General features: G+C 27.6%; 4 protein-coding genes across 7 annotated transcripts in view; 3 read left to right on the forward strand and 1 right to left on the reverse strand.

Annotated features, from left to right (window-relative positions):
• The first annotated feature begins 19 nt into the window (after nt 1-19).
• aurB (aurora kinase B) lies at nt 20-2372 on the forward strand. 2 transcript variants are annotated; one of them, XM_029305246.2, is made up of 7 exons: nt 20-121; nt 479-610; nt 862-1053; nt 1133-1267; nt 1345-1503; nt 1667-1898; nt 1981-2371. In XM_029305246.2, exons 2-7 carry the CDS (start codon nt 501-503, stop codon nt 2068-2070), a joined length of 918 nt encoding a protein of 305 aa, XP_029161079.1. In that variant the 5' UTR covers nt 20-121; nt 479-500; the 3' UTR covers nt 2071-2371. The 2 variants fall into 2 exon arrangements, with proteins under 2 accessions (XP_029161079.1, XP_029161080.1); XM_029305247.2 differs by lacking the exon at nt 20-121 and adding an exon at nt 165-253 and having other exon boundaries at nt 1981-2372.
• Nucleotides 2373-4075: 1703 nt separating this feature from the next.
• Nucleotides 4076-6016, reverse strand: LOC114932838 (17-beta-hydroxysteroid dehydrogenase 13). 2 transcript variants are annotated; one of them, XM_029305243.2, is made up of 7 exons: nt 5793-6016; nt 5461-5625; nt 5186-5362; nt 4927-5073; nt 4602-4861; nt 4365-4490; nt 4076-4285 (listed from the first exon to the last, which is right to left on the reverse strand). In XM_029305243.2, the coding sequence occupies exons 2-7, from the start codon at nt 5602-5604 to the stop codon at nt 4219-4221; spliced, it is 921 nt and encodes a 306-aa protein (XP_029161076.1). In that variant the 5' UTR covers nt 5605-5625; nt 5793-6016; the 3' UTR covers nt 4076-4218. The 2 variants fall into 2 exon arrangements, with proteins under 2 accessions (XP_029161076.1, XP_029161077.1); XM_029305244.2 differs by lacking the exon at nt 5793-6016 and adding an exon at nt 5718-5763.
• Nucleotides 6017-7183: 1167 nt separating this feature from the next.
• Nucleotides 7184-13636, forward strand: LOC146722270 (NADH dehydrogenase [ubiquinone] 1 alpha subcomplex subunit 1-like). Of its 2 annotated transcripts, XM_085485136.1 has the most exons (4): nt 7184-7381; nt 8446-8532; nt 10737-10765; nt 13594-13636. In XM_085485136.1, exons 1-4 carry the CDS (start codon nt 7283-7285, stop codon nt 13634-13636), a joined length of 258 nt encoding a protein of 85 aa, XP_085341262.1. In that variant the 5' UTR covers nt 7184-7282. The 2 variants fall into 2 exon arrangements, with proteins under 2 accessions (XP_085341262.1, XP_085341263.1); XM_085485137.1 differs by lacking the exons at nt 10737-10765; nt 13594-13636 and adding an exon at nt 8668-8843 and having other exon boundaries at nt 7191-7381.
• The window catches only part of Lapsyn (Leucine-rich repeat activity-regulated protein at synapses), a 156848-nt gene continuing 153322 nt past the window's right edge, over nt 10597-14122 (forward strand). The window contains exon 1 of the mRNA XM_029305238.2: nt 10597-10662. The gene's annotated coding sequence lies outside the window, so the exon portion shown is untranslated. The remainder of the gene's footprint in view (nt 10663-14122) is intronic.

The raw sequence follows: 14122 nt of genomic DNA on the forward strand, positions 1-14122 counted from the left end.
TCTATTTGACATCTACGTTGACATTTCAGATTCAAATGCGAGGGAAAAGAATGACGGTTATCGACGAACTCGCGAGAAGTGTCTGATTCGATGAAATTGAGTGTTGTGCTCGTGTTATTTTGTGAGTAACAATTCGTTATAAATTCTTGAATAAATACTGATAAGTTTCCTTTTAATTTAATATAAATTGAATACCTATTGTTGCGTTTTAAAACTTGTTTTATATCCTTGGATGGATCTTGAATAAATACCAGTAAGCTTTCCTAATTGTTTTGAAGAGAAAATTACAGAGAAAATGATAGGGGATTCGTTAATTTATCATAATATTGAACATTTTATACATAACAATAAACATATTATTATATTAACAAATTTTATATTATTTATACGCAAGTTTTTTCACAAATAATATTACAATTAATCTTAATGGAGAAAGGAGTGGACAGAATTTATATATATGTATTATTTCTTTTTTCAGTTACATACAGATATTTTTCACAATGGAAAGTGGACAGGCGTTCAAAATGCCATCAGTTGTAACTAATTATAAAGAAGCTGTTCAAGAAATATGTCGCAAGATGGTTGATCATGTTCACAAAAGGGGCAAAAAGTATATAAAAATATATTATTATTGTAATATTTCACAAGAGTTTAAATTGATGTTTTTATGTCTTCGATATTAATAGAGGATTCTTAAATATTATAGAATTTTGTTTATGAATCAATATCAAATTAATAATATTTATTGCCAGACCTTAAGCTTGTTCGAGTAATTTCATATAGGATGGATTTGCTAAAAATATATAATTATTGGATAATTAGTCTGTTAAATATTTACACAATATTTTTATCATTAAATAGCCATCAATGGACCTTAGAAGATTTCGAAATTGGAGCACCTTTAGGGAGAGGAAAATTCGGTCGCGTATATCTAGCTAGAGAGAAAACTACTCATTACATGGTTGCTTTAAAAACATTGTATAAAATTGAATTGGTAAAAGGACGTGTGGAAAAGCAAGTAATGCGAGAAATTGAAATACAAACACATTTAAAGTATGTACAGTGCATTCTGAAATATGTGTATACAAATATTTGTTTAGATAAATATTTACATTTGTACATTCTATTACAGACATCCAAATATTCTTCAGTTATTAACGTACTTTCATGATACTAAAAGAATCTATTTAGTTTTGGAATTTGCTGCAAGAGGTGAATTGTATAAGGAATTAAAACGTCAGCCAAATGAGCGATTTAACGAGCACTTGTATGTATTTATAATTTTATTTCTATTGCTATATATAATTTATAAAAAAGATATTCATATTATAAATATTTTGTCAGATCTGCTAAATATACTTACCAAGTGGCCGATGCTTTGGATTATTGTCACAAAAACAATGTGATTCATAGAGATATAAAGCCTGAAAACTTATTGCTCACATTTGACGGTGATATAAAACTTGCAGACTTTGGGTGGTCTGTGCATGCACCATCTTCAAAGTAAGTATAAAATATACAGTTTTCTTTAGTGTAGTAGCTAGTACTTTGTGCAACAGGCTTTGCTATAGTTTCAAAAACATTATTTATTTCACAATAATCAAAAGAGTAGATTTTGTTCACATTTAATGAGTCAGATTAATATCAAGAAATTCTATTTTTTCAGACGAAACACCCTGTGTGGAACTTTAGATTATCTGCCACCAGAAATGGTTATGGGACATACCTATGACATGTATGTTGATCATTGGTGCTTAGGAATTCTCTGTTATGAATTCCTTACAGGAAAGCCACCTTTCTTAAGCAATAGTCAATCAGAAACATATGCCAAGATAAGAACTGTAAATATAATTTGGCCAGAGGAAATTAAACCTGGGGCCAAAGATCTGATATCTAAGGTGACATTTATGTTTAATAGCTTTATGTTAGAAATTATATAATATAAAGATGTATATTTAATTTATAAATTTATCTCTACAGCTTATCAAAAAAAAAAGTACAGAACGAATTTCTATGGTTGAAGTTAAGACACATCCCTGGATTAGAGAGCACAAAGATTCATCTAAATAGTTTGAATAAACGGTATGAAAGATTATTAATATTAAAAAACATTTTGCGTTCCATAATTTTTTTGCAATTTTTTAGTTAGATACAATATCAAAAGTATGTTTATATGTCAAAAAAATGAAAAATATTGACAAGTGTCAACAGATATACTTTTTACATAATGTTTTTAATAGTATAGCGTATAATATTTAAAACCGTCAACGGGAATGTCATACATTTTCAATTTATTTTGTAAATTTGTTTTTAAAACATTCTGGATTTGTGAATATCAATTAAATTCTTTCTTAGATATCATCTACAATAACAATATTTATGTTACAAATTTAATAAAACTATTTTTGATTGAGATTCATATTAATACGAATCTCAATCGAAAATAGTTTTATTAAATTTGTAACATAAATATTGTTATTGTAGGATCAATTTTCTTGGATAATAATATTATCCAAGAAAATTGTTATTTATTGCTTTTTTAAAACTTTAAATAAACTTGTTTATATTGTAAATTTGCACAGCAATAATTTGGCATACCATTCAAATATAAACGTCTTAACAATTTGCAATTAGTTTTATTTTCACAATTATAATTTTTACTTATGCATATAGAGAAAATATTGTAAATTAGCCAAAAAAAACGCATAAAGTATCTATTATATGAATTTCAAATTTAATATAGTAAATTTTTTTTTATTTTAAACAAATCTTATCTAATTAAGTGAGCAATTAGTTGAATCATTTTTATACTTTTACAACGTGAGTTAAACTAATACAACTTTTTATATAATGATATAAATCTGTTTGTAAGTTATTGTTATATTATAATCATTACAAATATACTTTTAAATTTTAAAACTTCAATATTATATATAAGTGTTTAACATTCATAGCCATAAAGGAACAAAACATTAAAGTGAGAAAACAATATTAATAAACAATTTTAAATTGGATAACTATATTTTTTATTTATAATATGTAAATTAGCCCCAAAATATATAAATTCATATATTTTATATTATAATCTCTATATCTCATATCTATAAATATATGCATTTGTATAAATATCTATATATTTTCATCAAACAAAATGTGTATGAAAGCAATACTTTTAGAAAAGAAGATTGGAATACACATCTTCAATTATTTGATCTATCAGATTTTTTACCAAAAGATAGTTATCTAATTAAGTGAGCAATTATTTTTTTACTTGTTGCGCACATATATGCATATATATATATATATATATATATATATATATCATAATATACATATAAGCATATATGATATAGCAAAGCATTATTATATAGTCATGCAAACTTCTTTGGAAATTACTATTACATTACTACATATATAAAAATAATATAATCATTAATTCAGACACATTACAATAATATAAAGAAAAGAAATATTGCTGTATTGCTTATGTGAAGATTAAAATTAACTACAAATCAGTCTTAACATTAGATATATGTATATATTATGCTTTGGTAAATATATCTTGGAAGATGTAATATTTCTGCATGTAAAATTAATGTAAAATATAACTGAACATAATATCACATGAAAATAATAAAATACTTTATGTTGTATATATTGTCATACTTATATATATATATATATATATATATATATCTATATGTATATATATGATTTTTCTTAAAAAATATAACATATATACATATGTATATATATATATATATAATAGTATATATAAAATTATTATACATACAAAAAATAGCTTCATATAACTGTTAAAGAAAATATTAGCAGAAAAATTTAAAAATATCTTGCTGAGAAAATACTACCAATAAGAATTTTAGAAATATTGATAAAAAAACTTTTAATAAGTAAAATTTGGAAAAAATTAATGTAATGTATATATATATAACAGTATATATAAAATCATTATACATACAAAAAATAGTTTCATATAACTGTTAAAGAAAATATTAGCAGAAAAATTTAAAAATATCTTGCTGAGAAAATACTACCAATAAGAATTTTAGAAATATTGATAAAAAAACTTTTAATAAGTAAAATTTGGAAAAAATTTTAACTGGCAGTTTTGATTTCTGTGCGCAACAAGGAACACGTATTTGCACAAAATATCACAATCGCATCAAAAGAATATTAATAAAATATTACTTTGTAACATCATGCAAAATCAACTCCAGTGTCTAACAAATCTCGCAACATAAAGGATGCCTTTTTTGGAAGAATCCTGAAAATATAAAAATCGTGTCAGAATATCATTCATCTATTATTTCATATATAAATTCAAAAAAAAAGGACGAAAATACCTAAGGACATGCCCAAGATAAAGCAGATATCCTGGTACACTAAATTCTGCATAATTTCGGCGAACGCCATCTAAAATTCGTCTAGCTGCTTCTGTGGCAGACATTGTGCCAAAGTAACTTGGTATTCTGCAAAACACGTTTTGAGAAATTAGAAAAATAAATAATTACGTGATATATAATGATAAAACGATAAAAATTATATTAATTAAATATACGTCATTTACAAATGTTCGCTACCTAAAACGTATATCTTTCGCAGCTTCTGTTCCAACAATAAATGGATAAACATGAACCAATGAAACAATGATATTGCTATTTGAATGTCTCAATTCCATGTATAAGGACTCTGCTAATCCTTGTACTGCGAATTGAGCAGTAGATAAGGGAACCCTGGTACCACGACCACTCGATCCATTGGAAAGGCCAGCAACAGAAGACAAGATTGTGATGTGACCTTTGCCAGCACGTCGCATACAAGGCAAAACTGATTCCAACAACTAAAAAAATAGGATTATTAATTATGCTTGTTCCTCCAAAGATTTTACATCAAAAGAATATTTACCCAAAAGTGACTAATGATTGATAAATCTATAATGTCCTTTACTTCTGATGCTTGTACTAATGTACGTGGACTGGGCAACCCGCAACAGTGGAAAAGCATCGTAATGTCTCCCAATTCATTCTTAATGAGATTCACTGTTCGAGCAACCTATTTATTATCAATAACAAATGTCAGTAGAAATAAGGCAATATACTTGGAGTTAGAACTAATATAATTTAAGTGATATTATGTGACTTAATAATAATAGAAATATACATACTGCCTCCTTGTCTCTCGCATCACACTGGTAATTCTTACATATTCCATGTAACTGTCGAGCACTTTGTACAGTGGCAATGCAAGTCTCGACATTAATATCTATGCAAGCAACCGCAACGCCAAATTGACACAACTGTAGAGCAAGTTCTCTGCCTACTCCACGTCCTGCGCCTACAATCTAAATTGTAATACTCATTATAGTAACAAAATTTGAATTTATCATAGTTAATTATACATCCAGTTATATATATATATATATATATATCAATATTATACCATAGCAACTTCAAAATTAAGATTTTTTAAGGGTGGTGGTCTAAACATTCTGTAGATTGCAATTAGGATTGCGCAGAAAACTCCAATAAAAAGCATTACTAGATCCAATGCTAGAACACATAGCGAATATATTCTGAGCAGCATGTCTGGTGGCTAAATATTTCTCTGCAAAGAACAAACACATTATATAAAATTTTTAAGGAAACATTTCGTAGAAATATAAAATGCATTCCCAATAATATAAACTTTACTCATACCATCTCGTTGGAATTATCTATTAGTTCTAATTAATTATAAAATATAAGTTTTTCTAATTGCAATAATGTGTATACCTTATAAATATATGTGTATATATATATATGGATATGTCAAGCGAAGTTTATTGATAACGCTATCGTGTCGCCGATTGTGCTAGGATACCGGACATCATCCTGAATTCTCCCGGGTTATCAATCACAATTTTTATTATCAACACGAGATCGTTGCGTGCATAGATAATATAAAATACATAGACGAAACATTAGCTCTCAAGGCAAACGTGACGGAAGAAGGGGCTGGAGAGATTAATTAAAGTAGACGCGGCGGGATATATCAAAAGATATGCGATCATATTAAAATTTTATAATTTCCTTCCATAGATTCATTTATTTATGTATTTTATATATTTATTTAAATATACATATATTTATATCGACATTTTGATAAAATAGTATTATTCAACATAAAGCAAACTGAAAATATATGTCTATCAGAGAGAAACCATTTGTTTATATATATAAATTTGTAATGCTTAAAAATGACATAAAAATACTCGAAACAAAAATTGTAATAAAATATATTGAGAAGCAAAAGCGAGAACACAAATTGAAAAAAAAATATATGAGACGACGAAAATAGTTATAAAACGTATATTTTTTATAATATTATAATATTTATAATAATTAACTTTTGATTTTCAAAATTTGATATATATATATTTCATTTTATATAAAAAATCGTAAAAAAGATACAAAGAGAATCGAGATGCGAGAGAAGAGAAAATTTGACATTATATTATTTTATTTCTAGCAAGAGATTATTTAATATATTTTAATATATTTAATATATTTGAAACAAAAATAATTAAGGATATTGTATAAAATGACCAACTGGTTAGCGATGGATAAGTTCTTTATTTAATCAGCATAATAAATAAATGTTTTAACCTCAAATTGAAAAATATATAATATGATAACATATAATATATATAGAATCAATTACAGATATTAATTACTCTAAAATATATTAAAATACATAAAAATAAACGCAAAAATAATAAAATAAACTAAAATGATAAAATAAAAGCAACTATCAGCTGTTTTATTATTTTTGCGTTTATTTTTATGTATTTTAGTGTATTTTAGTAATTAATATATCTGTGTTGACTTTTATATATGTTATCATATTAGAGAGAACACTCAATTTGGGGTCGAAACGTTGCTGATTAAATAAAGAACTCACCCATATCGCTTGGTCATTATTTTCTTATGCAATATCCTTGATTTTAAGTTTATTGGCACTTAATTAATTGACTTTCTTCAAAAATAATTAACACATGATATTTTATCAATAATAGCTCATTTGATATGATATTTTTTTTTTTTAATTCCGCAATTTCAACTCGAAGAAAAAAATATCGTGTATATGGGTCTATCTCTCTTTAATCTCTTTTCTTTCATTACTACGTCATGTACATATGACGTATAAATCATCTGCGCTTGCGCTTGATTTTCTACGAGAGGAAGGAATTTCCCATAACTTGTCAAATTGAAGAAAATACAAAATGTGGTACGAAATAATTCCCCCGATGATTATTATAGGCTTAGTACCGGTTGTACCTCAACTTGGGGCTTATTATATAAACCAGTATTTCCTGGGAAACGTAAGTGTTCACATTTTGTATAACATAACCTTGCAACAATTTTACATAAAAGGATTGAAAAAATAAAATAATTTAATAGTAACACATGTATATACATATATATATATATATATATATAAATATATATGCAATAATTTTTTTGAATGTGAAACATCCCAGCAAACATAGTATATAAATGTTATATACTCAAGCATGTTACATGTAGCGTATGTTTGTTGTAATTTCCCACTCATAGATGTAACATTTTTAATATTACATATATTACATTGTAATTATATTGTCATTATATCCCAAGATAGCACTGACTTATCAATACATCAATGTGCTATTTGGTATATAATTACAATATAACTAAAATGTAATATATGTTATGTTAAAATGTTACATCTATGAGTAGGAAATTACAACTAACATGGATGTTACATGTAACGTACACGTTATATTACCTGTTATACTCCGTTTTATTATAGCAATGTAACAATTATATATCGGTGTTTGCTGGGTACGAACAAAGAATTGAACAATAATATTGAATAAAGATCACTTAATTTGCCAGAGTTGGTTGATTAAATTACTACCATTTTTTAATTATCATCTGGTGACTTCACAGTTGTTTACATCTTTAACAAGCATATGCTTGAGAAGCATATTTAATTAACAGTAATGTTTAAAAGATGTAAAAAACTGTGAAGTCACCAGATGATAATTAAAAAATGGTAGCAATTTAATCAACTCTGGCAAATTAAGTGATCTTTATTCAATATTCACGACGGTTTGGCCCTTATCAAGTGCTATAATATATAATAATGACAGTAATGTTTAATTTGTGGAATTTGAGGAATTTATCGAGTACTGAATTCAGTATATCTTTACCGAATAGAATTATATATTAATTATAAAACTTGTTTGTGAATATTAATTTTATTATTGTTGTGCGCTTTTTGTGGAAATATGTCATCTTTTACTTTCATATTACTTAAATATATATGAAAAATTATATTAGAAAACAGTATCAAATACATGTAGTTTAAAATTGTAATAATTCTCTGCTTTTCTCTTTGCAGCCAATGCGAAGGGACATGAGAGACATTTGGGATCGCCATATGTTTACAAGAGATTGTCGCATTGATGGAGCTCCATGGAAAAACAGGGTAATTTATTAAATATGATACAATTATGTAAGATGCATAATTAGTCTACTTACATCATTAATAAGAACTAAAGAACGTAAGTATATAATGTATATATATATATATATATTCATATTTATAATTGCTCTTTCACAGGGTCTAGAGAATATTCCTGATGATTAAGAGTACAAATAATAAATTAATATAAAATCGCAGTAATGGTGTATTAAACCATTAGTTGGGATATATGTGTCAGCTATTCAATATATTATAATTTACATGCAAAGTGTATATATAATATATGAATATATTCTACAACATTATATAAAATACATGCCATTTTTCTCTATTTTTGATTTATATATGTAAAAACTAAACCATAATTTTAAATTTTGCAGGCATAATGGTAATATTGAAGAAGAGCTTTGTCTTTTCTAATTTTAATATAACAATTTTAATATATACAGATTCGTATTTTATACATAAAAATATACAATATTATAGTTTCGGAGAGAAGAGGATGGAGCTCTAGTTCAATATTACTCCAAGAAAACAATAGCAATACCTTTACACAGACTTGAAACACGTAATAATTTGCAATTATGCTTAGAAAAGTAAAAAATAGCTTGGAAAAATAGATTTTGCTACAACGTGTCATAAAAGATCTATGCAAATGAAAAAAATTAACAATTACACGAATTGATACAATGAAAATAGCATGACTTTTGATATAATAAAATCTCTTATTCCAACTAGAATATTTTAATTTAAATATAGTACAAATATCACACACATACACGCAATGCCAATTTGATAAAAAACATTGTGATAAATATTAATAATTATTCAATCTGTGAGTAAATTACTTATTTTATTATTAATATTATAATATTAAGAATATATTATTAATATTATTAAAAGATTTAATATTATATATATTAAATATATATTATTAATATTAAAAATATATTAATATTATAAATGATATTAATAAATAAATAATTTAAGAATAGATAATTCAAGCAATTCATAAATGGCGCTATATTACGTCGAAAGAAAATTCAGGGCCGCGTTCGAAAATCTGTCGGTCAGAGTGCAGAATTCGACCGACCAATCAGAGGCCGAGGATCTCTCCGTCCCGATTGGTCAATCGATCGCTTCACCCTAGGTGGACAAATTTTCGAACGCAGTCCCATCTAGAGTACTGCCCTCTAGTGCAACTTCGCATTATTCGCGGTGAACATTTGCGCGCCATCGCCGGTCCCCGAAAGTGTCAATATTAATTAGTAGCATCGTTAATTATCTACATCTACATCGTGAATTATCGTATAAATCCGTTCGCGATTGCACACGCGAGATTCATCTCGCCGGCCGCGAATTCCGCGTCTCACCTTCGAAGGATCACGTGACTTCGCGGCTCGAGCTTCGCCTGAAGTTCGTGAAGTTCGCGTTCGCGAGTTCACGGGGACGGATCGCGACAATTGCGCTGCGCTTTTGGCGCGAAAATTTCCGGAGTTTTTCGACGTTGTCGGTCGCGTTCCGAGCGGACATTCGCGTATTTCCGGTCGTACTTTCGCGTCATCCTGTCAAAGCGTCTTTCCGCGACAAGCAGAACTCGTAATTCTCGCTGACAACGAAGCCGGTCGCGCCGCCATCTTGACTTTGAAATCGGAAGAAGAAATATTTATTTATTTTTTAATAAGTTTTTAATAATTTATTTATTTTTTATTTTATTTTATATAGTTTAATTGTCAAATATATTCAGTGAAAAGTGAAAATTAGTGAATATTCAATTCGGGAGTGTCGGCGACTTCAAAATGCGTCGCGAGGAAGTCGTCCTCGTTCGACCCTTTGACAAGTGGCCTTGGAAAAAAGCGGCGACGCGAGAAAGGAGCATCGGTTTCGTTCGCGCGCGAATATGCTCTCGCGAGTCTCGCGTTTTACCGAAACGCGTCGAAAATATGATAAATGAAATCCGGCGTCGCCGCTCGTCGCGAACGAAAACAATTGAGTAACGCGAGTGCAAGTGTGTTTCCAAGTGCTTCTTCTATACGAGGATTATTCCCGACGCAGAGGTTTGGTTTTCTGCAAAAAATGGTGCCGGGGAGGAATCCGGAAAATGCCGAGATCGGAGAATAAAATAGTCGAAATGTGAGTCGAATTTTTTATATCATTATTTATTGAGAAAGCGAGAGAAAAATCCTGTCAAAATAAACTCAATATAGCACCTTTACAATATTGTGTATTTTTATGCGTAAAACACGAATTTGTAAATTAAAATCTGGCCTCCTATCTGAAGGGGAGAGGTGGCGAAATCTACTGTAAAAATATATATTATATATAATATTATAAGTTCGGCAAAATCGGAAAGGATGAAGTCCCTCAGTATTACTCAATTAACTACAATAATTACATTAATTAATAATGTTATTACATTAATTAATAATACTTTCAATTCAAATGTTTTTTACATTCAGAATATATTTTTGTGATATTGAAATTACTTTATACGTAAAATTAAAAGGTAATATTTTGTTACACATACATCATAATTTATTATAGATACTTATTAAAGTTTTTATTTTTGTCAAAAGCAATTGAATTTTATATTTATATTTAAAATTTGATTTACAATTTTAATATAATAATAAATTTATAATAATAAATTTAACAATAAAATATAATAAATTATATCTTTTGATAAATCTCGAGAATAATAGAAAAAATTGAATTTAAATAATTTGTTAATAAAATTTCATCCCGTAGTGATTAGTATTATATTTTAATAATTCAACGCGAATCGTAATTAATGAATTCTACCAATATAAAATCGTCAAATTAAGGAATTAAAATCTCATCCGCAACGAAAGTAAGAGTCGGAATAATCTTGTTTTACATTGATTTCTTATGATATAAACGCACAGTCGACAAAGTAATGTTATCTGCAGTATCTGCAGTTATCTAAATAAAATTATATAAATAATCATCTAGATAAAACTATGGCGTCATCTTATCTTATCACATTATTTTCATATAGATAATAAAAATATGTATTATATCTATATCTGCATATCTTAGATGAAAAAAAGTATTATCTTTACTAAATTATCTAGAATAATTCTTAGATAATTTTGATTTAGAATAGTACATAAAATTACTTAAATTACTTAAATAGGAGAACTTAAGCAGTAAGCGATAAAAATTTAGAAATAAAAATATGAATACATATATATTTTTATACCCCTTTTATAATTTACATTTTTTTAATAACTGTGTTTAAACAAGCAGTCTCAAAAATTATTATCTAGATGAATCACCATATAATTTTATCTTTTATCTAGATACATTTAAAACAAAATCTTCATCTTCATCTCATTTAAGATAAATTTACATATTTTTATTTCATCTTCCATCTAGCTAATTTTAAACTCATCTAAGCACAACCCTGGTTATCCTTATATCCTAAGAATATTAATTCCTTAGCTAAGTGTTTCGCGAATATGAGCCATATGTGCGTGCGGTATTAGTAAGATAAGGGTGTAAATATCTATATGCGGCAATTTCGTTCCTCTTAAGTCTTGAGTACGACATTTTCAGAAAATCAATAGTTAGCGGCACACTTCCCCCGGTAATGTTACTTAGTTACTTTAGCCACATATCAAGTTAACATACGCGCAGTTCGGGCTTTATGTAAATAATGGGGCACACCATATTTAGGACGCGTGATATGAAGCAGGGCATTTGACGAATTTCAGCGATGTTTGAGAGGAATGGTAATTAATATTGACTCACGCGTGGCGGCATATCGCGTTTACACGATTTAATCGTGCGATGCGATTCATCTTTATTCGAAGTCACGTGCAGTTTGATAAAACTGCATTCACATTCGCATCTTAACGTTTGTTCAATTCATCTCGTATCGGGAAACTTTGCGAATTGTAACGTGCATATTGTCATGATTTTTACTCATTTCTATTCATTCATCATTTCATGATTTTTATTCATTCATAAGTTAGACGAAAAAAAAGATTCCTACACTGAAAAATAAATTATTGAATTCGAATAAATATTTATTTCAATATTGCCAAATAAATTATTTATTTGAAACTAATAATATTGATTTGATTTGAAAAATATTTATTTTATATAAGAAAATCCTTTTCAAAATAAATATTTATTTGGTAGTATTGAAACAAATATTTATTAATTTAATAATTTTTTTCAGTGCAAGAAGTCTAATGGTTTATAATATAATCTATTAAATACACACACACACATATATATATATATATATACACAATTATTATTTTTTTCGCGTATAAATATATATAAATTATATATTATATATATTAGGTACATTTATTATTAAATTATATTTATTATTAATTATATCCTTTTATTAAATACAAATTATATATATATATATTAGTAATAATTTAGTAGGGAATTCCTCGGTAAATTAAAAATACACATCATACCTCGTTAAATTAATTATATAGAGCTGAAATTAGATATGGTAATTTTAAGTGTAATGTGTAATATAAGGACACTTAAAATTTAGCTAGAGTAGCTAATATTTTTTTTATGTACACTATATATATATAATAAGTACATATTTTCTCTTAATTTTTTTTCTTGTCACGAAGATATTTAACTTTGAACATTAAAGTGTTAGTCTACCGTAAAATTTTTGCGAACGAAAGTCAAGCGCAAATTCGTCAAAGGACGTGCCATTAAAGCAAAAGGCGCATTTGAGACCTTTTTACTTTTAACTTGAAGAGACCAACTTTCTTGCTGCTCCTCTCTTTAAGGAGTTACTTTTAAATCCCATTTCCGAGGTCCCCGTCTATATATATATATGTATAGTATACACTGTGCACAGGTTTAAAAAGTGCGGTTAAGAAATTTTCTTGTCAAAGCGTCATGTATATATATATATATCTCGAGAAGCAAAAGCTCTCGAAGAAGACGAAACTTTCTGATCCGTGTTATCCTTAAATCGCATGAGCAAGTTTTATAAGCGGTTTTTTTTATTTTAATTTTTGTTTAAACACGGCATCTAACGACAACATTGCTTCGCATATTGCGAGTGCGAAATATGGAAATCAGCTTAACGGAAAAGTGAGATTCATTGCATAAGCAAACACGCGGGTGGCAGCGATATGTCTACCGGTATTCAGTATTTGAGCAACAAGTGTGCCGCGATGGAGGGGTTCAGGGAAATATGTTGCTCTTCGTGAGATAAACTTTGACATAAAATCCGCGCGCTGGATTGACGTGGGGAGTAATCGTTGTCTGGGGAAAAAACAGGATGTAAGACAATATCGCGATGAAAACAATAATACCGATAGATTTCAAACACGAGTGCACTTTAACCGCGCTAATAATAAAAATATATAAACATCTCTTACAATCTATATGTATACATTTATATTAAATTTTATATGTAGGTATTTACAATTAAAATTATATAAATTTATATTGTTTAAAATTCTAATTAATATTATAGGTATACAGAGTGTTGAAAGGAAAGGGTGAAATATTTTAAGGGAATTTAGTATATGCTCAAAAATAAGTCCTAAAGATTTAATAAACATGGATCCACAAATAA

The sequence above is a fragment of the Nylanderia fulva genome, unplaced genomic scaffold, assembly GCF_048542155.1.
Source record: "Nylanderia fulva isolate GAGA-0341 unplaced genomic scaffold, ASM4854215v1 Scaffold34, whole genome shotgun sequence".
In the NCBI taxonomy this organism is placed as follows: Eukaryota; Metazoa; Arthropoda; class Insecta; order Hymenoptera; family Formicidae; genus Nylanderia; species Nylanderia fulva.

Coding starts and splice junctions, on each gene's coding strand:
- LOC146722270 (XM_085485136.1), top strand. CDS start 7,283: ATGTGGTACGAAATAATTCCCCCGATGATTATTATAGGCTTAGTACCG. Junction 7,382..8,445: donor ACCAGTATTTCCTGGGAAAC/GTAAGTGTTCAC, acceptor TTCTCTTTGCAG/CCAATGCGAAGGGACATGAG. Junction 10,766..13,593: donor AATATTGTGTATTTTTATGC/GTAAAACACGAA, acceptor ATTGCTTCGCAT/ATTGCGAGTGCGAAATATGG.
- aurB (XM_029305246.2), top strand. CDS start 501: ATGGAAAGTGGACAGGCGTTCAAAATGCCATCAGTTGTAACTAATTAT. Junction 611..861: donor GTTCACAAAAGGGGCAAAAA/GTATATAAAAAT, acceptor ATCATTAAATAG/CCATCAATGGACCTTAGAAG. Junction 1,899..1,980: donor CCAAAGATCTGATATCTAAG/GTGACATTTATG, acceptor TTATCTCTACAG/CTTATCAAAAAAAAAAGTAC.
- LOC114932838 (XM_029305243.2), bottom strand. CDS start 5,604: ATGCTGCTCAGAATATATTCGCTATGTGTTCTAGCATTGGATCTAGTA. Junction 5,363..5,460: donor TTAATTTTGAAGTTGCTATG/GTATAATATTGA, acceptor ATTACAATTTAG/ATTGTAGGCGCAGGACGTGG. Junction 4,286..4,364: donor TATCTTGGGCATGTCCTTAG/GTATTTTCGTCC, acceptor TTATATTTTCAG/GATTCTTCCAAAAAAGGCAT.